The 27,650-nt window shown below is 41.3% G+C and overlaps 1 protein-coding gene across 1 annotated transcript in view; it reads right to left on the bottom strand.

Moving 5' to 3' along the window:
• The window catches only part of PHAF1 (phagophore assembly factor 1), a 36,679-nt gene extending 11,289 nt beyond the window's left edge, over positions 1-25,390 (bottom strand). The window contains exons 1-10 of the mRNA XM_021535229.3: positions 25,306-25,390; positions 24,830-24,955; positions 20,056-20,138; positions 16,204-16,287; positions 11,552-11,595; positions 11,177-11,256; positions 6,554-6,648; positions 3,984-4,081; positions 2,304-2,416; positions 260-393 (exon numbers count right to left, since the gene is read on the bottom strand). Coding sequence (XP_021390904.2) covers positions 260-393; positions 2,304-2,416; positions 3,984-4,081; positions 6,554-6,648; positions 11,177-11,256; positions 11,552-11,595; positions 16,204-16,287; positions 20,056-20,138; positions 24,830-24,893 — 795 coding nt within the window. The 5' untranslated portion in view covers positions 24,894-24,955; positions 25,306-25,390. The remainder of the gene's footprint in view (positions 1-259; positions 394-2,303; positions 2,417-3,983; positions 4,082-6,553; positions 6,649-11,176; positions 11,257-11,551; positions 11,596-16,203; positions 16,288-20,055; positions 20,139-24,829; positions 24,956-25,305) is intronic.
• Between the last annotated feature and the right edge of the window lie 2,260 nt (positions 25,391-27,650).

The following is a 27,650-nucleotide window of genomic DNA, read 5'->3' on the forward strand; positions in this document are numbered from 1 at the left end:
AATTCTTAAACCAGTTAGCATCACACAATTTGATTTTTAAAATAAATTTAAACAGATTTGCATCAATTTAGATTTTGGAAAAGCTTCTTAAAACCTACTACATAATGGTTCAGCCTCGTCTATTATGTCAAGTAGTATGTTGAGCCCTTGTAATTTTTGCTAGATGGCAGTTTAACTTCACCGACCTTGCCAAACACAAGCACTATGATGAGACTGAGATACCAATGAACAAAGTCTGTGCCTGAATGAATTCCCTCACCTTGTCTTCAGACTTGTAGAAGACTTTGTGTGGAGAGCCCAAGGTGCTGAGCACATCCTGGCAGGAATCACCGAAGTACACGCAGCGCTCAAATACCCGCATCTTGGCATCAGCTAAAACACCTGGGCCACAGCCTGAGGGATGGAAAACAACTCTACATGCATCCTTCCTGATCACAGAATACACCGGCAAATCAACACCAAAAGGTTAGCATTCCTCTATTTATCACAAACCCAAGAGCTGCATTCTCCAGACAACAGTGCCAAACTAAATTTAACCACTTACTTTGCAACAGTGTAAACACTTCTTATCAGAGAGGTGCATGCACTGATTGTTGCATGGTTCCCCATTTCCACCTCCAGTTTCAGCCATACTACCTTCACTGCCCTGCCATTTACATGGACATGACTTGGTTTCCCAGCCCATGTCAATTTGATCAGCTGGCTATTAGCAGTAAAACATATTTAGAGCACATCAAGTGAAATCCCTCATCCACATTAACTGCATCACAAAACACACATTCTTTACTCAAGATTCCCATAACTTACTAAATCAATAGCAAGTACATCCCTGTGCAAACAACATTAAATCAGATCTTATTGAATAGCCATTACACAGATGAATTGCTGACATGTTACCAGATGCTAGGAAATGGAAAGATGTTGCAGTTTGTGAGACCACTTGCTTTCAGGAATGCAGCATCTTACATTTACAAGAATGCAAGTACACATTTGCAGCAGTTACGGCAAGACACAGGATGTGCTCTAAATACACACTTAGCTTTCCTCATTATGCATTATTTATGTAGCTAGTTACCCACTAAAATAAATCAGAAAAATCCAATTTGGTCATCCTTGATTTCTTAAGCAGCAGTAACTTCATATTAATCACAGGCAGAGAAACTTGAGCCAGAACAGATGTGTAATGTTTTATAAGAGTTTCTACAAACTTTGCAAGATAGAAACAACACATGTCCAGATTGCCTCTCTGCAAGTTTGTCTGAACAAAGATATTTTAATAATTATTTTACTCATTGACAAGTGCAGGCATATACATTTTTAACAAAACTTGACACTAAGTGTCCAGTTTCTCAAAATAATTTACGTAATTATGATGCTTTAGCCAACTCCTTCCCCAGTACATAAGGATATATGTTCTCTGCACTAGACAGCTCTACCTTATATTCCTGTGTAATAAGGGAAGCAAAGTAGGTTGAAAATATCTGCTCTATTTTTAGTCAAAATTTTTTGTCATCTATAATTTCCTTTTTTTCAACTTTTCCATATTGTGAATGTATTCCAAATGTTTCCTCAATACACATAGAGCTAGCAATCAGAACGGGTGAAGAGCTGAGCCTCCTAATGAAAATTGTTAAATATAGTTTTTCTTAAAAACATTGTCAAGTCTCAAGTTATGGTAACTGAACAAGACTCCTTTGCAGCTGTTACAACTTGCCCTAATTTCTAAGCACCCTCCTATCTCTGCAAGCACATCAAGAGAGACTCATCAGCCTCTCTTCACTTTCACCACTGTCTCCTATGTAAATGAAAACAGAACTGAATTGGAAATGCAGTTTAATGCTGCAGCATTAATATAGTTACTTGCTAGCATTTTTAAAAGCTTTCCAGATTTAATCACAAAAATATCAACACCCTACCCTGGAATGTCAGAAAATGCACAAATACAAAAGGTTTCTTGGTTTGTCATGGGTTTTTTTAGTGATGTACTGAGAACAGTGATCTGTTTTCTTCTACATGTGTCTGGAGACAAGTTCCATTTCTGCAAACATGTTCTAAGGACTTGGAACATGTGAGGGCTCCAGTTCTTAGCAATTTCTCCAGGGCTGGAAAAACTCAGCATTGGGCAGGCTCATCTCCAAAAGGATTTAACTGGGTTTTGTTTCCAATAATTCAAAATAAGGTGGACAGAACACTTTGAAATCACTTACTAGATCAGCACAAACAACCTGTGCTTCATTTACACAGGTTTGCCCTTCTTTCCCTGAGAGGAACAACCAGTGCAATGTCCTGAGTGTCTCCAGTACCTGCAGTGAGTAGGCGAAGCCGTAAACCTGAGGGTCCAGTTCCATCTCGCAGAACATCGACATTCTCAGCATACACATTCCCAAGGAAACAGCTGAGAGGCATCAAGGGAGCCCTGAAACCAAGCACACAAAATGTGCAGAGGATTTGCCTCTCCTTCAAATTTTCCTGCAACAAGCTGGTACCAGTTCACTGGAACAGAGCATATTAATTTTGACAAAGCTGCATGTAACTGAGACTGAAGATTAAAAATGGTATTAAACAGGATCAGAAGGTGAAGGGAAAAAGGAAGAGGAACAAGACAGCACTCAAATGTAAGATCTTTACCATTAATGAAAAAACCAGCAAGTTTCAAAGACTCCAGGAATTAAATAATTATAGAAACTGTACCTAACCTTTGGATATCACCAAAGAGGAAATGTCAGCTCAGATTTCTCTCAGGGAAAATGAAGTTGTGGAGTTTTTAGAGCTAATTAAATCCTTGAACTAGGCATATCACCCAAATGCTGCAGAAGACCTTTCTCTGTGATGCACCCACTGCTCTTGGAAAGGTACTTCATAGCCCAGAACATGAAATCAGTTTGTGCAGGTACACCAAAGGCAACTGTGCTGCTTTACTGGGAAAGTTCTCAATTTAATTCAACACCAGCATTATTTTAGAAAATAGTAACAGTCCCGTGTGAGGTATTTTTAATGGAAAGGCATATTTTCTGTGTATCAGCTTGTATATGCTCCCTAAAATTTCCTTTTCTTATGTTCCTCCTCTGGGTGCATGACAAGCTAAAAGCTGGGCTTTGAGCTCTCACACACACAACAGAGCCCCATCCAACAATCAGTGCTTTCACTAAAGCTCACCATGTCACAGATGGGCACAGACAACAGCACTTTTCTCAAGAGCACTTATTTCTAATTAGGAGACAATGTCTGCATAAACCAGACTCCCTCCCTTCTGAGCAGCAATCCAAGGATGTGTGTATCTCCTGGCCTAAAAACTCAACTGTCTCTGCAAAAAATACCATCTTATCAGCTTGGTTAGTTCTAAGATTAGACATCTCAGAATCTTAGAATGATTGGGTTGGAATTCCCAAATTCCAGCCCCTCTGCCATGGGCAGAGACTCCTTCCACTAGGCCAGGTTGCTCAAAAGCCCCATCCAGCCTGGCCTTTAAGATAGTAAGTTCAGTCAGGTATCTGCAAATACATTGAACACATGGCAGATTATGCATATGGCACATTTTATTAGTTTTGTTTAGCAGAAGAGTTTGAGACCCTTGATAGGGCCCTGCCATGACATACATATTATCAATATCCTACAACCTTACAGACTGCCTACATCAAGTTTGATTTGCTTAGGAAAAGGTCATCAGCACAAACAAAATCTATAGGAAGAATAGCCTAAAAACGTGTTACTAAATTCACAGTGTTCCCTACTTTAATTCATTTTCAGGTCAATTGAACTTGCCTACTACAGCTGAACCAAGCTCATTTTACAGCAACATAAATCAAACCAACATTTGATTGTAAGGTCTGAGGACAACACCTACAGAAATCTGGTATCTCAAGGCGTTCTGCACATTACCAAATTAATTGAAGACCCAAACTGAACTAAAAAACATACTATTCTATTTAGGAATGGCACAACACTAAATAAGTGATGGAAAGAGCAGGAGCAGCTGTACATACTTGGTATCCTGCAGACTGTTGCCATTGTAGATGTACATGCGTTTCACAGTCGCGCCGTGCGGAATTTGCAGAGAGGCCAGACCATGGGCAAAGTTAGGCTGGGGAAAACACAAAATAATTCTTGTTACACACAGCAGACACTTCAACTTAAGGTCAGAAATTGCTTTAGAGATGCTGCATATGCTTACCAATTGAAGCAAGTCTCCAGCAAAAGACAAGGGGGCAAAATAACAGAAAACCCAACTTTCTGGGTGGTGTTTCTTTATATTCCACCACTTCAGAATTCCTGAGCTGGGGTGAAACACTCAGCATGTTTATTCATCAAAAGACGCCATTAGTCTGACAATTAGCCTCTGTGTGTGTGTACTGAGAATTTGTTTTTCCTTGGTTTGATCACTGGCAGCTAGCAACTTCCAAGTATTTGTACTGATACACTATATTTGAGGTCTAAAAAATCATCTGTCTTAAAGGAAAACTTCCCTTTTTTGTCTCCCACTGCATTAATTTCAGCCTTTTAACATTTTTGCTGGTTTCCAAGATGCCTTATCTGATGAACAGAAACTTGTTCATTAAATAGATTTTCTGCTCTCCTTATCACCACACTCTTACACATACTGTTTTGACAGGGATTTGAGTGCTCTCATCAAATAGAAAGCACGTTAAGGAAGTCAGATTGACTCTCACTGCACTAGAAGGAATTTCTTTCAATTCTGAATGTGACAGGACATTCAAGACCAGTAACATACTTTGCTGTCACCAGACAGAAAAAACCCTATCTTTGTCACAAGCAGTCAACAAAGACAAGATGTACAATATGCAAACTACTACCTGGTCTACTTTAGCAGGGCGTCACATAAGGTAAACACACATACACAAAAAATTCTTTGGAAAAAAATTAACCTAGAACAATAACTTTCACTGCTGTAGATATTAAGAAAGGAACTTCTATTATTTAGCAAATGTCCCAATTTCAATACTCATCCTGAATTTGCCCAGAACATTAATACCTTTTGCTTCTTAAAGATGACAGACTTCAGATTACTGAAGAGAGAAAAGGTTTTCATGCTCTCCTCACTTGCAGCTTGTTTCCAGCTATACAATAAACTCCTAAGTTTTCTTCATAGTTTTTCCATTTCCATAAGTAGAAGATTACACTGCTTTGCTAAGTAGCTTAGCATTCCTATATGATCTTTCCTAAACTTGACAGATTTTGACAGCTTCAAATTTTACTCCCCTCTGCAATTTTCTAATGCTCCTGTCTAAAAATTTCCACAAAGACTTGTCTTCCCTGTGGACTGTTTCATACTATTCTGTTTTCAAAACAATCCTACTTCTATCTGTTCCTGGGGAGACTTTGGCATTACACTCTTCACAAAGAAGATTTTACTAACCTTACTAGTGCAACTGAATGAGACAGAGAATGCAAAATTACTTTCTCCACAGTTCTATCAATTTGATTTTAACATCTTTTAGGTAGTCCTGCAAGGAGCAGGGAGGTGGTCTCAATGATGCCCCTACAGGTTCCTTCCAACTTGAGATATTTTATGATCATTTCAAATCTTTGGTGAAACTACTTACTTCCTCAGTAGTTTGGCTATTTCATTCATCAATGCCCTGGGAACTCTTGCATGAAAAGAAACTACTCTTTCTTGGGGCATTCTTTTTGTTTGCCTTATTAGGTTTCTATTCACCTTCCAATCTGAAACCCAACTGACCTTCATTACTGCTGAACAATAACTTCCCCTGGTTACCCCGTGACATGTCAGCCACAACCACTAAAGCACTAAGCTGTGAAAAAGAACATGTGTCATCATGTTGGTTGATTTCTTCTTTGTTTTGTCTCTTTATACGCTCCTTTATTTTAATGCTTTTTAACTGGTAAATACAGATTATCTCTCACAACTGAGAGCATTTCCATCTTCACACAAAACAAGTTATACATACATTATCCTTAGTACAGAAGGAAACCACAGAGGACCTGATCTTGTTTCCACTTTAGACGGGAATTTCCAAAGATTTCAGAGAATGCAGTAATGCATTTAATTATTCAGCAACTCGTCCAAACATTTGGTGAATATGCAAACAGGCATTATGAATAAAACTCATTCATTTGGCTTGCTAGAAGCACTCATATGAAGGCACTCATCTGAAGTGAAGGACACTTCAGATGAAAATGTAGTTTATGAAGTCTATCCTACTTTAGTTGCATAATCACTTCAATGAGATTCAAAAATATCTGATAAAAGAACAGCCTCCCAGTAGATTGCTTAATATTTATGTATTTGCATAGACAGCACTCATATTTTTAGAATACTCCTTTCACCAACAGAATTGCTAGTCCCAGTTCATGATGCAAGCAAAACCCCTAATCACATGCCTTTTGTCAACAGGAAGTAAATTTTTAACTTTGAGATGGTTACATAGCATTAATAAGAACACAGAGGAGTTCAATTCCTTCCAAATTATTGGTTTCTTTTGCTTGCAAAAGACAGCAAGACACAATGTAGGTGATACTTTGCAAGTACCATAGAGGCAAAAAGACCATCCATTAACTAAGAATGATTGCTGACCTCATACTTTGGAGTTTCAGTCCAGGAGTCTAACTGAAAAGAAAACGACAGTCCTCTGAAATTGAGGTGAAAGAGTTGCTCAGCTGAGTTATACACTGAAAGGGAAAAGAAAATAGAAATAGAGTTACCAAAATAATATAAGAATTCTCCAGTTCATATCTGACAGCACCTTCACCACCTCAATGAATTTGTTACATCTCAGAATGCAGGAGGAACACAATTACACTGGACTGTAACAGCTTTGCTTTTAATTCCATGCAGTAAAAATACAGCAATAAGAGAAACCATAGATTCATTACAGTTGCCTCTGCAAGCCTGCAGGCACTACCCTATCCCTAACAATACAATTATACAACATGACACAATCAATTATACCTTAATATCTCTAAAGTAGTTTAAATAGCCACGTTTGGTACAAAACAATTCTATGCATCGTTATGTAAAACATTGTACAATATTAACCAGAAATCTTTGAGAGATGTGCACAGAACATTGAAAATTCCCTCTTTCACACATGGTCAGTTCAAAGGAGAGCTCATCCTGTGACCTGCACTTCCACCTCTCCTCCCAAGAGCAGCTGACATGCCCCAGTCAGCTCCATGCACTCCCGGCTAACACTGACACGGCACAGGAGGAAATGCTTCAGACACACAGGTCCTAGGCCATTTACAATGATAATTAAAAATAGCATCACCAGAAACAGCAGCCAACCAGTCAGCTCCCACAAAGAGCACTAATAAATTAGAGCAGGCACAGACTTCCAGCTGTCACCACATCACGAGATGTCCTGATTCATTGCAATCAATTGCACAACATCAACTACAAAAACAATAAATGTCATGCCAGTGCTTACTCTAGCAAGACATACTGTTTTCTGAGACTGTGGAAAGATTAAAAAACAATCCCAAAAGACTGAGAGCTTGGGAACTGTTTTGGGATTGATTTTACAAATTTCCACCTGTGCCCAGTAGCCACTGGAGGAACAGAGTGTTCTAGTAACACACAGGAGCTGACAGCTTGAAAACACCAGAGGCTTAAAACAATAAAGAAACCCTCTAACAAGAGAAGCTGCTTTCTTCCACTTTACCAAAGGAATACCAAAGGCTCAATATTCTCTTTTTTCTTATGATGTTATATTTAAAATGGCATAGCATAGAGAGAAAATGCATATAAAGAAATATTTTATTCTCTCCCTCCCACAGTGTCTCTCAAATGTTCAACTTGAAAGACATATCACAAGCTATCTGGACAATGTAAGGCCACCCAGGATAGAAAAATAATAGTTGAGCAATAAGCATTAAACTTTCAAAAGTTATCATTTGCCTTTTCTACAGAATTTAATGGCTAAGAGTCTTTTCCATGCTTGTCACTGAAAGAAGAACATGTGGAGAGAGGGAAATGTTTTGATCGGCAGGAAAATTATACAAATCTCTCTCATGTGATAAATTATGATACATCTTTTCCAAAGCCCACAGCCAGCTGGAGAACTATTTTTCCCCTAGTCATGCCAAGTGTGATATCTGATTATACAAATTGCATCAGTTCCCATCCCCTGCAATGTTTGTTGATGCTTAGGTTTAAAGGGCAAGGAATTTTTTTATTCTCGGGAAGTTCTCTCATGAGAACTAGATAAAACCATAGATCTATAAAACCATAGATTACAACCACATGACTGAACAAGGTAAAAGGATTTTTTGTATTATTAATTTTTTTTATCACACAGGTACCCTGCTAATTCCAGTCAAAATTGCTGATAGAAGCAAAAAGATTGCTTATTTGCTGCTGCACTCTAGGTGGGGGAAAGGGAGGAGGTTTGCCTTCCAGTAGGGCAGCAGAGTGTGACCAGCTGGGAAATATTTCTGTAAAGCTGACAGCACAAAGCCACCAACACCAGTAAGGCTGCAAAATGGACACAGCTTTAGTAAAAGCAGAGGCAGATCCAAAAGTCAATTCTTAGTGGTATCAAGCACAAGACTTTTTTGGTACCTTAGGGGACAGTGAAGTCCAAGAGTCAGAGAGCCAGAGCCCAGCAACCCCTCCATCCCTGCAAGGCCACTCTGCTAGGTGGGAAGGAGGACTTTTTCTTCTACCTTATGACTCGAGTTCAAGCCCACAGCCCTGATCCTTGCTGAATGACACTTTGGCACAAATTCACATTCATGAGGACTCAGGACAGGACGTGGTCTCAATAGAGCCACTGGCAAAAGCAAGCCCTTCCCAGAAGGAGGTCAGGTCAGAGAATCATGGAAATGTGGGATAAAAATCTTGGCTTTGATGAAGCTATTGACCTCCAAAGTGGTTGTATTTCAATAAGCCCCATGACAAAGGTACTGCAATGTTTCAAACTAACATTAGCCAAAAAGTAATGAAGCGGATTTATTTTTCTGATGACTCTTCTTTTTTAAAACCATTGACCTGGCAAAACCAAAAATGCTCACTGAAGTTTGGTTTCAACACAAAACTGTTGCTAACCTTTTGAAATTTATTTTGAAACTAGCACTGCATCCTGTTGCAGGAAAGTTCTGCTGCAACCACCTTGGTTATAAGTGAAAGACAACATTTTGAGTGAAATTCTAGAGGAGGTTAGTTAACAGAGATAAAAAAAATACATTTTGAAGTGCTTGCATTGGGGGTTTGGAGGAGTGTTAGCACAGAGAAGTAAAGGGATGGTTCTGTTCCTTTCATTCATGAAACCTAGCACTTGGTGCTTTGGTCACATTAAAAGGAAGGTTTCTCCTCCCACCCCAGTCCAATTTATGTGGGACATGAAAACACCATCACCATCCCTCCCTCATGCTGAAAACCATTCTGCTTCTTCACCTTTTCTGTTTCAGAAAACACAAAGAATAAAAAGAGTTATCAAAAACTTGTGTTGGATAATACAGCTCAAACTGTGTGTGACAGGCAACATAACACAAAGCATTTACTTCTGCTAAGCAGGCTGGTAATGGCAGAAGTATTTTTCCAGTGAGGAAACTTGAATAAGCAAATGCATTAGTGAAATGGTAATAGAGGCCAGCATTTTAATAAATATATTTTCTTATCTACTTGTCACTAGATGAAAAGATATTATGAAAAACTATCACCAGATGAAGCAAGTGTGCAAGTCTTCTTAATTGAATATGACAGATGCACAAGATCTGCAAACTCAGCACAAGGACACGTGGTGCCAAACAATTAAGTGCTTGTATATGATTTTATGCAGTAATAAAATATGCTATCACTACCACAGGTAATGCTTATGTCTAGATATGTACTTTTACAGTTCGTAATACCACAATTTCGGAAGTGCTCCACTTCTACATATTTGCAAATAAACCATCATCACAGAACAAATAAAAATTATAAGCCACCCAGGACATGGAACCACTTTTACCCTTATTTCTACTGTTTCTTGTACATACCATTTCCACAATAGATCTAACCATAGATCTCAGAGCTTCTGTCTAAGAGGAACTGTTAATGTCAGGACCAAAATTTAGAAAGGTTAATTCTGGTCCTTGGAGTATTACAGCTAGAAATGTTCCAAGCTTCATTTATGTCAATCTGATATTCATCCACTACTGCAGATTTTTATGCAATAATACTGCTCTACCCACATGACCCTCCCCAGTTAATAAATCCCATTCTGTAATATGCAAGAGATTGCCTGCAGAGAGCAGAGACAAAGGCTGGATATGCAATTACCATCTATCACAAAGAACATTTGCCTGTTTGGGATCAGCCTGACTACTGCAAATGGACTGGCTTAAGCTAAAAATAGAAAATGAGGCTCTGAAAATGGTATCTTGACTATATGGAGGTAAAGTTCTTCCTTGTTGTGCCAGTCAACTTCTTCAAAGTTCCCGAGCAGTTTAATTATAAAGTTCAAAAGTTTCTCTTCCCCTGCTTATTTTCATAGCCTAACAACCCCCTGAAATACACTCTTCGTTTTCATACATAAACAAGGAGCTTAAAGATACTCTTTTTCCTGCTGCAGGGATGGTGAACAGCCAAGTGGCTGTGCAAGTCAGAGTGGGTTCAGCCAGGTTAAACAAACTCGTCCTGCTTCTGCTCATGCTGCACATAGTGACTGCACACCTCCCCAGTGCCCCAGCAGAGCAGGGGGCTCAGGGAGGTGTGAGCCAGTCACACACAGCTCAGCTTTGCTCCTGCCTAGAAGGGTATTACCACATTCACAGAGCATGGAGACTGAGCAAACAGCCCTGGCTGATTCTGCACAGGGAGCAGCTCAAATGTCTGTGCTCATGGTATACACAATCCCTAAGGATGCTGGAGAGCTGGCCATGCACAAGGACATGTAACAACAACAGCATCAACAACAAAGATCACAGTTTTCTGGTACTGGCAGTTCAAAACAGATCATTAATGACATCTGAATACACCACTCTGTGCCAGTGACTCTCTGCCTCACCATTTCACTTTTTAAAAAGAGTCACAACTGAACTGACAATACATTTTACATGATTTCCCAGCTGTAAGAATATGACCATTCTGGAATACAGCTCCAGATCATATGACAACAGAACTGCCTACACATTGCTCTAGGCAGACATACTGGAAAGGCTTCCTAGAAAGAAGTCTGTCAGGCTAGGTGTGCTTCTCAGAAATTTTTTGGCTTACCTCCTGGATGTGTTGCTCCAAATGACTGATCAATTTGTTCTATGGTTGGAGCAATTGCCTGAGAGTTAAAATGGACACCACTGAAAAAGAAAACAAAATTAATCTGCCTGAAGGAAACCAAACTGATGCAACAAGCCATTTACTAATGGCAATACCACAAAAATTGTAAGAAGTCTCCAAGACAGAAGAGTAAATTGGTAATTTAACTGAATGCCATGTTCAAGAAAGGATGATTATGCACACTCCTTTATGACAGTTATTTTTTTATTTTTAAAATGAATAATTGAAAACAATTAATTCAGGATTAAAAAAAAAATATAGTAAAACCAGTCACTCTAACCAAGAGGAAATCATGGCAGGTGTTAAACCACTTACCAATATTTTAACTTCACCTTAGTCAAGTCATAAACTTCAATCACCTGAAATACAGGAAACAGAAACATTGCCATAGTTCAGATACTTGCAAATCATTACAGAGGTAAATCCTTGTCAAAAGGCAAGACTAGCTAGTGCTGCTTGCTCCCCTTCTTACAGAACTCTGCCAAGATAAACCACAGTGTCAGAGACCAAACTTCAAAAACTGATTCAACAACTGCACATCTGAAATAAGGACTGAACAACTCTGTGTTCAGGAGAGAACCCCCATATTCCATGTCTATTATCGGTATTGTCTGCAGGAAGCAATACTATCACTGACACATCAGCATCTTGATTTCTACAAAGTTTACTCAAACAAATTCAAAGGAAAGCAACAGCAAGGATTAGCTAATTAGGGAATCTTCTGATGAATGTCAATGGGCCATTCCTTGGGTTGCTCCTATTACCCTGAAGAATGCCTGTGCAGGGCACAAGGTCCTTACACTGACTGCACTGCTGTAACTTTCCAGCTCTTCTAAAGTAAAAGATGAACACAGCAAGGCTTAGCAGTAATATCCCATTTCAATTATACTTAAGATATTTTGCAACCTTGCCAAGCATTACAGAAAACCATCAGAAGAACAGCCCATGAGGAATCGGGGCAAGCAGTAATATCCAGTTCTGATATTCAGTAAACGCTTTAAACCTTACTGAAGATTCCAAGGAGATTTCCTCTCTGCAGAAAACATTAGATACAGATCCTTTGTTCTGAATACATTACTGCAAGCATGCATCTGAGACTGGTGTCATACGATTTTTATGACTGCCACTGGATTTTGAGGCTACACTGGGCTTTAAGTAGATGATTTTTGGCAAGTAGCCATGGAAAAACACAAGCTTCTTCCAACTTCTTCCACCTTACATACGTGTTCCTGTGTCAGCAGGAAAAGAAAACACATACAGCTCATAACTGCCATAAAGCAAAGGTAAACCACATTTTTTGTTTTGTATAATCCTCCAAGAAATTACTGGCACATTCTGGCAGGACACACTCTTGAGCAAGAGAATAAAGCAGAATTTCCCAGGCAGCTTGCTACCAAGTGTGGCTTTAAAACCTAAAAATATCACCAGCTGAGAAGGAAGTCTTGGTTTTGGGAGATGCCCAGCAAATAGCCCTAAATAAAACAACTTGCCATGTTTAAACCACTACCGCTGTATATATTTAGAAAAAGAAAATCAACATTTAATGGCATTTCAAAATATAAGCAACAAGTAGGGCACAAAGCAAGTAACAAATTAACATTTTGGCAGAACCAACAAGACAACAAACATTCTTCTTCTTACTAAAGTACACTTGGAATTATGCTTCTTGGAAAAACCTAGTTATCTAGTATTTTAATTCAAGTGCAGTAGACGTGTCCAGATTTCCTTTACTGTTAAAGCCTATTAAAAAACAAAGGCTACTTTTATGAAAAGCTAGGACTGATTTTACTTTTTTTTAGTGCTCTTGCACATCTTTTCCCTCCACAAAATTTTTTTCTGAAAATAGAGAGAACCAGCCCCACCCCAGATCTTGTTTTGCAGCCACTGCTGTGTGCCCTAGGCACCCTCCTAAAGTTCTACCAAAACTACATGGTGCAAGACAAAAGGATGAGCTGAAGCACCAGGAGCAGTGCACAAAGAATTGCAGTGGCACAAATGTGGTTCCCCCCAAGAGAAACACCCCAACAGCAGCCAGCAGGCACCAGCTTGCCAAAAAGCCTCTTCCCAAGACTCAAACAGACCAACTCAGGTCAACATTTCACCAACAGCAGGGGAATAAACGAGTAAAACTTAGCAAAAATTAATGGCAGTCAAAGGATCTCATAAGTCATGAATGTCATAATGAAGAACAGGCCAGAGCACTTGAGAAAAAATTATTTTCTAAATTACAGCAGCCACACTGACAAAAGGATCAGTGTGATTCTATGTGCAAAGAACAAACTGAGAAGACCAAGGACTGTTCAGTGATGGGTTTACTACAAAGTCAGAAGACAGTTGCTATAAATGAGTAAAAGCTGATGTTACTTCACACTCACTGTGAGTGTGAGGAACTCACTATGAAGACTTATGGAAATGTTCAGATGTCTATTACCAGCAATAACAGACCAATGCTACGAAAGCCAATTCTTCCTCCACCCCAGAGGGAGGACACATGAGAGACCTTAATGCTAAAATTGCTTTCAGGACCTGAACCTGGATCTACCAATTCACATCAGCAACATCTCCTGCAATGCTTTGGCTACTGAAGGCGAGTCTTTCCCCCTTCTCCCTGAAAAAAGGGAGGAAACTTCTTAGGAATATTGCTGACTTTATTCCTGCAGCAGCTTCCTTGGAATTGCCAAGATATTCCATCTTAGTACCCTGTATTTCTATCTCTTCGCAGACAAATTTATTAGCAAGTGTGCATTAAAAAAAAAACCACACTAAGAATAAAGGCCTCCTGATTTTTCCAGTTTTGCTGCTGCTGAGCAACACTGAAAACAGTCACTATCCTAAAAACAGGCATTATTTACTTTATACCTACTGTGTCTTTTAACAAGTGCTGTTGCTCACTTCTGAACTGATCCCATTGGATTTCTTCTAGAAAGCTTTCTGAACACTTTTACAAGTCTAAGTTTTCATAGCACTGTATGCATTTACACAGCTTGACTATTCATAGTTCAAACAAACAGAAGTATCACTAGACCACTGAACCACAACAAGACAGAAGAGATTGTTTCTCCTGTATTATTTTTATTTTTCAAACAAACCTAGCAATACATACCAGAAGAGTTTGGGGTTTCTATTTTTTTCTTTAAAACTAGTTTTTAAATACAGAAAAGCAAGGAGAAAAAAAAGGCAAGAAATCCAGAAAGGCAAGAAAAGCTCTTGCTTGGTTCTTAGCCCACTGGGTCCAACAAAAACAGACCCTCAGAAACTGAAGAGACATGGTATCCATTACTTAAAGCACCTCAGAAACACTACAGGATTGTAACATTCCCCAAAAAAAAGCCAGTCAGCAAGCCATGTACTTGAATGATAATGCCCACTTTGAATTCAGTCCCCTGCAGAATTAAATTCAGTTAGAAAGATTTCATACAGCTGACAAAGAATTTTCAAGATATGCTCTTAAAAATTGTGCATCCACATACACAGTATCAGCAAATTCAAAAACTTCTTAAAAACAAGAATACCATTATTATAGAATGACTTCATGAACAGAAACTACCATAGGGCAATTACAAACAGAAATCTGGGGAAACAAGTGCTCAGTTGTCCCTCAGCTGAGCTCAATTTGAACTGAAATTTTCTTCAAAATGTGTATTTTTATAAAATAAAAACTCTTATAAAAATACAAGCATACCATGGTGTTACAGCCTATTCTTAGAGAAATAAGTACTTTCAACAACTAATCTGGGTTGCTATTCAACCATTTCATATATATACAAAGAGCTTGAGTTTCAGCTGATAGCAACACGGTTCTCTCCTACAGTAATTTTTGGGATAAAGCAATGGCTGAACTTTAGAGAGTGGTATTTTTCTGCTGGTTTTATTTTATATGTGAGTAAAGGGCAGAGGGCTCCACCTATCACTGTTCCAAACCCTGCAAGTATGGATGTGAGCACCATACCAGACTTACCTAAACTATAAGTATTCAATTTTTTAGTATCACACAACTCCACACTTCTGCTTTCACATGTCAAGCAGTTCATTCTCACCCAAGTAACCAAATCAACACCTAAACACTTCTGTCACAGAGAAATTTACACCTACCAGGTGAGAATCAGGGACAATTGTTAAACACAGCTGGTCTGGCTGAAAGGACCACTCTAAATAACTAAGGAGTTACACACCTCTTCAGTTAAGAGGTTTTCAAAATTTTCTACCCATGTAGTCATACCTCTACAGTCTCACAGTTACCCACTTTGTATGGATAAAAAATACCACTTCCGTTACAGATATTTTGCAAGGATAAATGCCATGAGAAATCAGTAACCAGCCTGCCTTTTATTTTGCATCTTAACTACACTAAGCATCCTTGAGAGATGCACATCAACTCTGGTCACCTAAAAGCAGAAAAGTAGAACTGAAGACACCAAATGCAACAATCAGAACTCACTGAAGTCAGTGCAGAATCCAGCTGCTCACCAGAGGCCTGGATGTGGCTTTCTGGGGGGAATCACATGCTCACAGCCACACAAGTACTCTGTAAAGCTAGCTTAAATGAAAACTATGAATAGGAGGAAGTTTAACTTCATAAGTAAAATGGCAGCCCAGAAAAAGGAATAACCTGGGCAGAAAACAACCCTGTTTGGTGTGTAATAAAGGTGATCTGATTTCAAACCCAAGGCTTAGCTTTAGTAAGGGCCTTGGCACTTTCTGTGCCACTCGAGACAAGATGAGCGAGTCCACACTGCACCATCACACTTCTGTGGCACTTGTACATGCCCAGAGCACAGGAAAGGTGTCTTACTTCCATAAACAAAGATTGAAATCCCAAACTGAAGAAATGCATATCATAATCACAGGAGAGCACTCTACCGAAGACAAATTAAATGTCTACAGGAGCCACTTATGCTCTGTTAAGTGTCAAGACATCCCAGGGTTTTGGTGTGCATTGTCTGTTTGCAGGAGGGGTGTTTTATTACCTTAAGTCTCTGATTGAAAGCATCAAACAGCAGTTTGATTCCATCCTGAGTCAGGTTAAGGATGAGGTCATGGCTAAGAGGTGACTGTAAAACAAAGAAAAAAGCAGTTAGGCTCTTAATTTTAAGGGGTTTTTTTGTTTGTTTGTTTGTTAAGCTATACATCACTGTAGAGGTATAAATTGGTTGCTTTAGAAAAACAAAACAACCTCAGAAAGCAATCACTTGTTCAATTCATAAGCATAACTAAAATACATTTGGCCAAACATCTCAAACCCTTCAGTTTCCTTATGAAAAGAAATAGAAATGCGTGTGTCCTGCAAAAACTTCTATGAGTACTTTGTCCATTACTGTAAGTGGAGGAAAAAACAAAAAACAAAACTCACAACAGTATAACCCTCAACCACATTTAAAAAAAATAAAAACAAACAAAACCCCACCTTGAAAATTAACATTCCCAGTTTAGCATCAGAGACATCATCAAGGGACAGCCTCTGTTGCATTCCCAGTGCACAAAAATACCAAGTCTCACTTCAGAACCAGGCCTGTGCTTGACAAAGAGATGGCTTTCCACTTCAAAAATCAAACTGTCACAGTCTTTTATAGGCCTCAAAAGGAAGGCTTCAGACTCTCATGTTGTGAATTTAGGTTTCCTTAGTTACTGTGAATCATAACAACTAAAGGCTTAATTTGCAGTCTGCTGGAGTCAATAGGAGACATTCCACTGACTTTCCTGGTGTCTGTATAGCTCTACACCCTCTCAGTCTGCTGGGCCACTGGGAAAGCTGCTCTGCTCTACCACTGCAATCCACACAGACACAGCCACTTGGCCCCAGTTCAGCTTTTTGATCATGTACCATCTAAAGCACATTTGCTCAAAATGCTCTATCCCCCACAGCTGTCTCGTCAGAGGAGAAAAAAGGTTGAATGGCAGGCAGGCAGCAAGATTCATGCCCTAGAACTGCACCAGGCAGTTTCCTAGCAAAAGACAGGATGGGGATGGACAACTGGGACAAATAAAGGCTTCTAAAGTGGACAACCACACATGCAGCCCTTTCATTAATTAAGCATAAGCTATCTTACTTTGCTCTACTGAGAGGAGCTCTGGGGTTTCAGTGTCAAAGTCGAATTCTCATCCTCAATTTTCTCACATCAGCACTGTCTTCTAGCCTTGATACTTTCTGAGCATTTCCATGAGCATGTCCCACCCCTTCCCAAACCATATAGCCAAGTAATCATCCTAGACCTCACATCACTAAGTTAAAACAAGCCATGGGGCTTTCCATCCCGTGACAGATTTCCTGCTCCTCTGGACTACTGCAGTAGCTTTTGCTGAAGTTGGTCCAGTTTGGGCCCATCTTTGCTGAACACCAGTGATCTGCTGCGTCAACTCTGCTCTAAATGAAACTTTCACATTTCATACAATGTCATCAACTGCTGGCACCTCACTCTTGCTGACAAACTTTTATGGCTCTGTGTAGAACTGAAGCACTATTGCAACAGAACTATAAGCTTGAGATAAAAAGGCCTAATGTTGATCATGAAAGTAATTTTCTAATCCCTTATAAATCTAATTTAGAAAGGCAAAAAAACCTTGTAATCTGGCATCCAAATACACCAGCTGAGTTGTTCTGTTATGGGATATGGTCTGCTTTTCATTGGTTTCTAAATAGTTTTCGTAAGGTTATTCCAAAATTAACGAGTGCATTACAAGTACTTTTGAGTGGATGGATAAAAAAAAACTAAACATCTGAGGAAAAGCTTGATAATTAGCACAGCAAATAGCTTCTCTGCTGGCATATTTTCTAATACATGGAAAGATTCAAGGGCACAAATTTAGTTCATGTGACTTTTAATACACAAAACAGAACCTCAAGTATGAAAGATGATGCCAAGAAGCAACAGGAGAGATCTTTCGGAAAAAAGCACCACAGCTCTGCAGTTATATTGCTAATCTACACAAAGATGTAGGAAAAACTGTTATCACTGAACATTCCCATCAACCACAATCCAGAGGGAAAAGCCCAGGAAAACAAAGGCAATTAGTACCCACTTAAACTGACCAAAAATGAGTTAAAATTCTTTTATTCACAGAAAAGGATTCATCAAGCTTTTTTGGCACAGTTTGGGCATCCCATTTATGTCAAGTTAAAGAGAGCACCATGGGCAGATCTAATTGCATTTAATTGCCATATAAATTTTTGAAAGGAAGTACTCACTGCTGGAGTTCCAGGATCAGAAATTCAAATTTAGAGATGCAACAGCTTTAAATAACATTTGATCACAGTGCTCAAAGGCATTCTTTTACAAGGCAAAGAAGAAAAACATGAAGGCTGTTCAGGTACAGTTTCTCTAGATAGAAGTTGTGCATGGCAAATTTAATTTAAGGCTTTGAATCTTCTAAGAACTGAGCTCTTTGTGCTCAGCTGCTAATGAAATGCATGACACTCTGCATGAGGGTAAGGACAGAGCCAGACAGTCAAATGCAGGCCCTGAGTGGTGTGTGAAAAAAAAATCAGGCACTGAATTGCAATAATATACAGGAAAAAAAAAATCATCAGAACTATTCCAGAAAGATGGGAACAACTATTTTGTTAGACTATGCAGGTGCTAAAACATCTCTACATTTATTACATTTTGGGAAGAAAACCCCAAACCACTAAACCTGCCCTCTGCAGCCAGAATGGAAGTTAGTGTACACAGTGTACACAGTCAAGAACAATGTAACTTTCCAAGAGATGTAAATAAAATAAGGAGTGATACACCTTTGTTTACTAGCACTGAAACACTAACCCTTCTGTGATCCTACAATCTGAGTGGAATAGGAAGCTCATCCTTCATCTAAACAACTCTAGAAAAAAATCAAATGCACTGTGGTAAGAAAAACTAAAACTCTCCAAAGAATACAAAAAAACAAGGAATGTGTTCACTGCCAGACAGATGCTCCCATGCATTAATCACAAGGAGCCAGATTTGCAATTCAGTCATCAGAAAACCCATAAATCCACAAAGTAAAAACAAAATGATAATTCATTTAATAAAATGAAATACATATCCAGCACTGAACACCAGAGTCAAGGTTGTTCTTAGCCATTCAGTACTCGCTGCAAATGCACAAGGCCTGAATCCTTATTTTGATACAAACTAACATTGTACAGACTCTGATTTTTTCCTGATGCAAAGAGCCATAATTTGCAACATATGAATATCATCTTCTTATTAAAGGGCATTGCACATAAAACATCTGGAGAGTCCTTTGAGACATCTGAAACTCCTTTGTCCTATTTCCCCTTACACTTCCATCAGAATAACACATTTTACTTGATCTAGTAGAAGGGTTTCACTTCTAGCCCTCTTTTTGATGGAAGTCAAACATATCAGGAACTTAATGCTCATTATGAAGAATGATTAAGACATTTATAGCTGGCTTAAATCAATGCACCTACTTTCTGTAAACAAATTTGCAGATGCAGAGAAAAGGTGCAGAAGTGGCTCATCACCACTGGACCAAACACAAAAGCAGAAATAATGAGTGATTCAGTTATTTAAACTGTAGCACCACTTCACAATGATAAAGTAAATAGACTAGAATTAAATTGTCCAGCTCATTACATAACATTTCATTTCTTAAAGGAAAAACAATGCCACTCCTCCATTGCATATACAAAACTGACAGCTGTTAAATCACTGTACTGCTGTGCTGAGGATTATGACAAGAAACATAAAAGCTGCATCTCTCACATCGTGGCAATAATTTGGTGTAGCTCAATTTCAAATAGCCCCACAACATGCCCATGAGCACAAAGCATGTTTTCATTCACCAAGAGGTGCCTTTCCTGCCCGTGCCCTGCTCACCTGCTCGCTGTAGAGAACCTGGACGTTTTTGATAATGCGACAGTGTTTCTGAAGAATTGCTACAGCCTGAGCCAACGGCATTCCTGGAAATAAAAACAGGATTTCTTCAGTGCAGAAACCAGTTAACAAAGATTTTTAACAACAAGGTTACACAAGGTAACCAAACCACCATCAGCAAACACTGAGTTACAACAGAAAGGTATGTGGTCAACAAACAAGCTGGCTTGACTCATGGTATCAGCACAGACCTGGTGTTTGGAAACAGAAAAGTCATTGTTTATCTACCAATTGTTAGGCATATAGGAAAAAAGTACCTCTAGACACAAAATTAAACAGCAAAGTTCAAGTAGAAAAAGCAAAGAGCTTGCCACAGCCTGTGCACAAAATGTTCTGCTTTTTAGGGTCATTAGTGCAATAACTGATAAAATAGCCCATATCAAACTCCACTAGAGCTGGCTTGGGCACTACCACACCCATTCAACAGGCTCCTGAAACACCTTTTATTACACACTTCATTAACCTTGATGGAGTACTGGGTATTCATACCAGACACATAAAAATACTAACACAGAGCAATGATTCTCCTCAAACCTAAGAGGCCACATGAGCTGCTGATATGGCTCTACTTGTGTCAAGGAAGAAACTTTATCTTCTCAGTTTACAGACAGGATAGACATACTAAAAATTTGATTCAACTGAGGCAATACACTTGTAGTCCACAGCCTTGCCTACAATTTCAATGGCTGTTTTTCTTTCCTTAGTGTGTATCTTTACAGTTACATATTTTTGAAAGCAGAATGAAACAGCTGATTCTGCAGAAAAAATAGCATCACACCATCTCATCATTTATCACACTAAAAACCTCTGTTGCCTTTCCAAATGAAATGTGATCACATTCCTGGATTGAAAGCAGGCATTTATAAAGCGAGGTTATGAGCTCATAATTGTGCAGTTTTGTTTTCCCTACTAACTGCTTTAACCCAATTTAGATTAGCTATCTGACATTTTATTTCCATTCCTTGCCCTGTCCTTTTCTATTTCTAGTTTTTAAATGTTAAAAAAGTTGGCCTGATTAGGCATAATTTACCTCAGAACCTACATTTAATACATTCAAAACTTTTAGTTATTTGCTGCACCAATCAAACTCAGACAATATGTCATGCTTTAAAGCACCTTTTAGACATTATCCATAGTATCAAAGTGAGAAATCTCTCTCTCTCTCTTCCATATATATATATATTTAAAACATACACACCTAGCTCACCATGGATACTGCTTTAAAGTAATAATGGCATACCACTGAAAAAAACCCAAAAATATAATTCTCACTGTTGAGCCCATATACTGCAGCTTTGCTGAAATAATGAAATCAAGTTTTGGTAAAACAGATGCACAAATTAGAACTACAGTGATTCAATTTGCAAATACCATATACAAACCTGTCTGCAAAACTGGTTTTCACCTTAGCCCATAATCTTGGGGACAATTTGGTTTGCAGCTAGAAATTATATGTCAGTAGATGATATTAAGTAAAAAAGAGTTATTATTTTAATAACGGTAATGAAATTAAAATGCAGAGCCACACAATAAAGCAGCACTGTTTCCTATTATCTAGGAAATAGCAGTTGCCTTGTAGTCTAGGCAGCAGAGTTTGAAGATGACAGTTATTATGTATTGGATAATATTTTCAAAATGGAATAGAAACATGAATAGCAGCAAGAAGATAAGATCAAAGATGTTGCTGTAAAAGTTTGTATTTCTCAACCTAGCAAAAGTACGAATCCAGAAAAAAAGGTAAGGTTGACTGAAGAGTACCAATCCTATGTTCTAAGTCAGTATCCATAAGACTAGCAGGGCTAAGACCATGGGCTCAGTTAAAAAATAAACCAGTGGCACAGGCTGAAGCCCAGCCAGTACAGCTGACAGGACCTATAGGCCAATGGTGCCAGCAGCCTGTGAGGATTCAGTCAAAAAGCAGCCAGCTCCAGAAGTGCAGAAACACAGAGTGCGAGGTAAACTGATGCAATGCTGGACTGCTAAGTGTGCAAACAGATGGTTCATGTGACTCTCTTACTCACAGCTTTCTCAGGCTGCAAGCAAATGGACATGGGCTGGCTTGTTCAGTTTTCAGTCACTGAGAATCAAACAGATTTGGCCATGCAGCTGCTTAGCAGAGCTACAGTGAGCAACCCAAGTTCTCCAGGAACGGTTTACAGGACCCAAAATGTGTTGAACAGCCAGTATCCTCCCTCTGCCTCCATTTGCTTCTAGAAAGTCAAAGGAGGAATAAAAAAATGGGTTATTTTTCCCCAGTCTTCTCACACACAACATCCCCTTTTTCCTCAACATTCGTCAGCCTTTGCAGTCAAAGAGGAAAACAAAGAATTCTTTTTCCCTTGCTCATCAGTCAGGGGGAACGGGGAAGCAAACATGGTTTCCAACACATCAGACAGTCAAAACTAAACTGAGCCATGGCAGTAATGCCCACAAAGACCACTGCTAGGGTTCCTCTGCCACAGGCCTTTCCCTCTTCTAAATGCTGGGTGATACAAGCAGCACAAGACAGTTCTCTCACACACACTGGTCAGGAACATCATGGCTTGAAGCATCAGCCTATGCTAAGATTGTGTGGCTTGAAGGGATGGGGACAGAAAAGTGAATAGAAATTAGGAGAAAAATACAAGAAAATCTATGATGAACCACAATGCATTAAATAAAGATATGTGAAACTTGGTGGGAAAAGAAAGTACAAAGCCCAAGAGAAATGCCAGTATGCCTTAGAAATTACACATCTCAAACACAAATAGTATAGCTGTAGGCACTACAAAGTATTTAATTGTTCTCCTTTAAAACAGCAGGAATGCAGCCCAAGAGGTGCAGTGGCACAGGTATCTAACTCAGTCTCGGGTAAATTTTTTATGCTCTAGTCACACAGTGAGTCAACACTGGAGCCAGAAACAGAATCCAAAAAGTCATGTACAAAATTTTCCTGGCATTTCCCCTCAGTCATCTCCATTGTGGGCACAGTACTGGAAGCCAGAGTCAGCAGCAGTTCAGGAATACTGCCATTAGTTCTGCTAAGAGCAGAGCTAAACAAATAATGAGTAGAACAGAGCTGGCAGTGAGAGTCCCATCTACACCAGCACTACCCCAGCCTTGTCAGCAGGGACAATCTTCACACACCATCGCTGGTGCAGGACAAAGTCAAGTATCCTAAGACCCAGTCAGCCTCCTGCTCTGCACCAGCAGGTCAGGCTAATTATATATTAGACACATCACGTGGTGGCTATGTTTACTGCAAGAAATACAGCCGAGTTTCCTCCTGCTCACATCTATGTATGTGTGTGTGCACATACACAGAGACACTGGGAAATTTTAACCATGAGGCTGCTTTAGCTGGCTTTCCTTGGGAAAAGGAAAAACATTTTCTCTTTTCTTGTTTTGATATGGAGTAGGGAGAGGAGCTGGTACTCTGTATTTATGAAGACAGTCAGGGTATGCAGCTGGAAATTGCTTTTCCCCAGGTAACACAGGCACTAAAGGATGGCAGAGGTCACACAGAGCTGAGAGCACAGAACGTTTAGGGTACAAGGAGTTCACTAAGATTTCCAGGGTGGGACCTGAGGTGCTATAATTAGCCTTCAAAAGCCACTGAGCCCTGTCGGTAACCATCAAGCTGTGCTTGACTGAAGTCACAGCAGCACAAACAGCCCTTTGTGTTTGATGGGTTTCATACAAATAACCCCAAGGCACAGCACCCCTCCTCAGGTCCAGCCTAGGTCAGGGCAGAGCTGTGTAACAGTGTCTTTAGGAACAGTCTGTCCCCTCGCTGTCACAGGTGACGGGAGCAGCAGCCCAAGTGTAACTCCAGCTCAGGCAGACACAGAGGGTGACACACGGTTTACATCTCCCAAACTCCCACCACCATAAACTCCACACAGAGCCACAGCAAGGATGGAAAACAGGAATAAAAAGAGATCAACACTGACATGTCACACAGCCAAAAGTGACAAGGACAGCACCTTCTGAGTTTTAACAACTACCAATGTCTGCTTGAAAACACAGGTCACCCGGAGAACCCACATCAGCTCATTTCAACTGTTCATTTCAGTGTCCTGCCGGACACTTTGGCACCAACCAAATTTGCATCAGCTGGGGGAAAGTTCTTTCTCATCACATCACAGTAACTAGAGCAATAACTGGTAGGGAAGGACTATTCAGCACGATGAAAAAATACAAATGACTGGGGGGGGCGGGGGGAGGGAAACACTTGTTATTCAACCCCGAGAAAATATCTCCAAAGTTTACTTTCTCCACTATTTCGCAACCCAACAGCGACACAAAGAAATTGTGAAACTCGACTCATGTTTATGAAGGTTTTGTACAGAAAAGCACAGCAGTCATAGTAAGTATCAGGGCACAGCTGAAGCTGCCAGTATCACCTGACACATATTCAGGTGACAATCAGCACATTCATGCTTCCTCTTTTCGGAGTTATTTAAAAGAATGCCTAGTCTTACATGGCAAGACAAAAGAAAGCAAACGAGCAGATGAAAGCACACAATCAGATAAAGAAAGCACAAGTTGGCACGCAAAAGCTAAAGGTGAAACTATGAACTACAAGGAAACCCTTAAAGCTCGTACTTTAGTATTTTTAGGGGCAGCGAAAGGCGAGCTTTGGCTCTCTCTCCCTTTCTCTCTCCAACTCCCAGAGAGTCCTTAGGGACGCCGAGGGGACCCGCCGAGCCCAGGGCCGGGGAAGGAACGCACTCACCTAAGGTGAACTCCCATTGCTCGTTCCCCAGAGAGCGCTCGGGCACCACCTCCAGATCGAGCATTGGCTCAGGTAGCGCGGAGGCCGCGGGCTGGCACGGCGGTCACCGGGTCGCTGCGCCGGACCCTGCGGAGGGACGCGGGGGGAAGCGCAGGGAAGCTCAGGGAAGCGGAGGGACGCTCGCAGCCCGGCCCCGCCGCCGCCCCCGAGGGGCCGCGCCGCCCGCAGCCCCGGGGCAGCGCCGCCTCACCGCGAGGGGAGGCGCGGGCTCCGCCGGCCGCCGCTCCCCGCCCGCCGGACCCCGGAGCGCGGGCGGCGCGGCCCCGGCGGGACGGGGGAGCGGCCGCGGCCCCGTCCCGGCCCCGCCGCCCGTCCCGTCCCGTCCATCCCATTGCATTCCATCCCGTCCCAGCCCGGCCCGGTCTGAGGGGCCGGGGGGGCTCCGACCCCCCCCGCGCCGCGGGGCCGCGACTCACCTCACTTGCGGCTGCTGAAAAACTGCTTTGCAGCTGTCGTCAGGCGCGCCCGCGCCGGGGCGGGGCCGGGCGGGGCCGGGCGGCGCGCCCCGCCCCCCGGCCGTGGGCGAGGGGGGAGGGCGTCGGCTTGGAGCGGCGGAAATCCGGGTTCGAGTCCCACCCCGGCCTCGTGGCAGACGTGGTTCAGCGCTACAGCGGCAGCCCCGGTATACCGGGCGCGATAACTTCGGCGTCCGAAACGGAATAACCAGCCCAAACCACTACCCACGGCCGTCCCGTTTTTCCAGCTCAAAGGGCAGAGTGGAGGAAAGAAGAGTTAAGGAGAAATTAGTCAGTGGCACGAGCAAAGTTACCGCAGTGAGCTCGGGAGTGACTCAGTAAGGAAGACAGGAGGAACGAGGTCATTGGCTTTGCAGTGCTGTCTGAGCAAACAAGGGTGGTGCCACCCAAGAGTGCTGACCCCAGGAAAGCCCACACTTCCCTTGGGATGGGGCTCAGCAGGCAGGAACCTGCTTTGGTTACACCCAAAGACCCCAGGTGCCAGAAATATCCACAGAGCTGAGGAGGAACCTGAGCTCTCCCAGTATGCCAGGATGTGCCACCACCTGGGACAACCCACATCAGACCAGCCCTCGTGTTTGTGGTGGAAATTTGATTCAAGATGAAAGGCACCAGGTCAAGCATTGCCCAAATAAGCAGAGAACTAAAAGAGAAAACCCAAGGATATGGACCCGTGCCACGCTCACACAAAGTGACAGCTCTTCTGGAGCAGGGCAGCACGAGTGATGGAAATTCAAGAGGGTGCAGAGGGTGTGGAAGCAGCTGCAACTCCTGCTGCTGGCAGGTTGAGGCTCCAGTGGGGCCAGAGAGTGGGGGGAGATGCATTTATTCCATATTTCATTGAAGGCGGTAGAAAAACATCTCCTTAGGTGATACCCATCTTCTGTCCCCTCTCCTCTGCTGCATCTCTCCAGGTGGTGATGCTCAGTCCCAGCCTGACCCCACGCCCCATCCCTGTGCCCACCATGTCCCAGCAAGGTCTGCAGCAGGGCAGCCCCATCACACAGACTGTCCCACAGCAGGACAGAAAACATCACTAAAGCACACCATTCAGGCAGCCCAACAGAAATTTGAGGGCTGCATATTAAAAAAAAAATTAAAATTAACATAATATTATCTAGGTTTGCACTGCAGCTCCTTCCCGTGGGCAGAGCAAGCCATGGCTGGCAGGGGGGATCAAAGCATTGAAAAGAAACCCCAGCCATGTTTGGGAGCAGGACCTTGGCCAGGCTCTGCTCTGAACACCACATTTCTCAGCATCTCTCTTCAGGTCACAGAGTTGTCAAAGCAGGTGAGATTTTAACGTATATGGAGTGGAGCAAGCCCCAGGGAAATTAGTTTTCTCTTGAAGTCAGCTGCATGTTGCTCTAGTCTATTTATTATTCATGCCTTGCTTGCCTTTTTTTTTTTTTTTTTTCAATCCAAGCATGGTGACATCTTAATATGCTGAAAAGCACAGAGGTGCTGCCAATGTTTCCCCTTCACTCCAGCCTTCTGACACATCTTTATTGGGTCAAAACTAGAAATTAGCCTTTCATCTCCTGGGAGCAGGGATAATCCTTATGAGCCACTTGCTTCTCTCCAGCTCACTGTAGATATATTTGTATATATGCAGTATTTGTGTGTTTTTATCAGTAAGTTCATATTGTGACACCCATAAGGAATGTACTTGAGATAATAAATATGTAGCTAGAAACTTTGATTCTTGTATTCATTTAACAGAATATAAAGCACCTACTTTTAAGCAGGTCCATGGCAAGTGCAGCCCTCAGGTTGAGGTGCTGGTGGAAAACAGGTGGCTGCAGATCAGCTGGGCTTTGCAGAAACCCTTCTCCATCTCCTTTACTGTGTTTGGTGATGCCCTTTGAATGCCCAGTGCTGCAAACTGGGGGATGCAACAGTTTGGGCTTTCATTCAAAAAGATGCAGCATCTTTTGTAGGAGAGTACCACAAGAACAAGGTGAATTCACCAAGGAGAAGAAAGGTACAATGGCAGAAAAAAATACAAATATACAATGGCAGAAAAAAAGTAATTATTTCTGAATGTGCCTCTCCACTGCCACTCATTTTCACACATCAACCCAAACCCCAAGATAAGTGGAGAAGGGCTGGGCACTGCCAGATTTGGGGCTTTGTCCTTCAAAACATTCACCAATGCATTAACATTGTCACCTCCTCCCGAGCTTCAAACACAGCCCTGATATTTCTGGGAGGGCAGAGCCTGGGCAGGAAAGGGCAGTGACACCCTGCAGGGCTGGGTGTATTCTGGTGAAGTGCAGTGATCC

This window comes from Lonchura striata, chromosome 13, assembly GCF_046129695.1.
Source record: "Lonchura striata isolate bLonStr1 chromosome 13, bLonStr1.mat, whole genome shotgun sequence".
Lineage (NCBI taxonomy): Eukaryota > Metazoa > Chordata > Aves > Passeriformes > Estrildidae > Lonchura > Lonchura striata.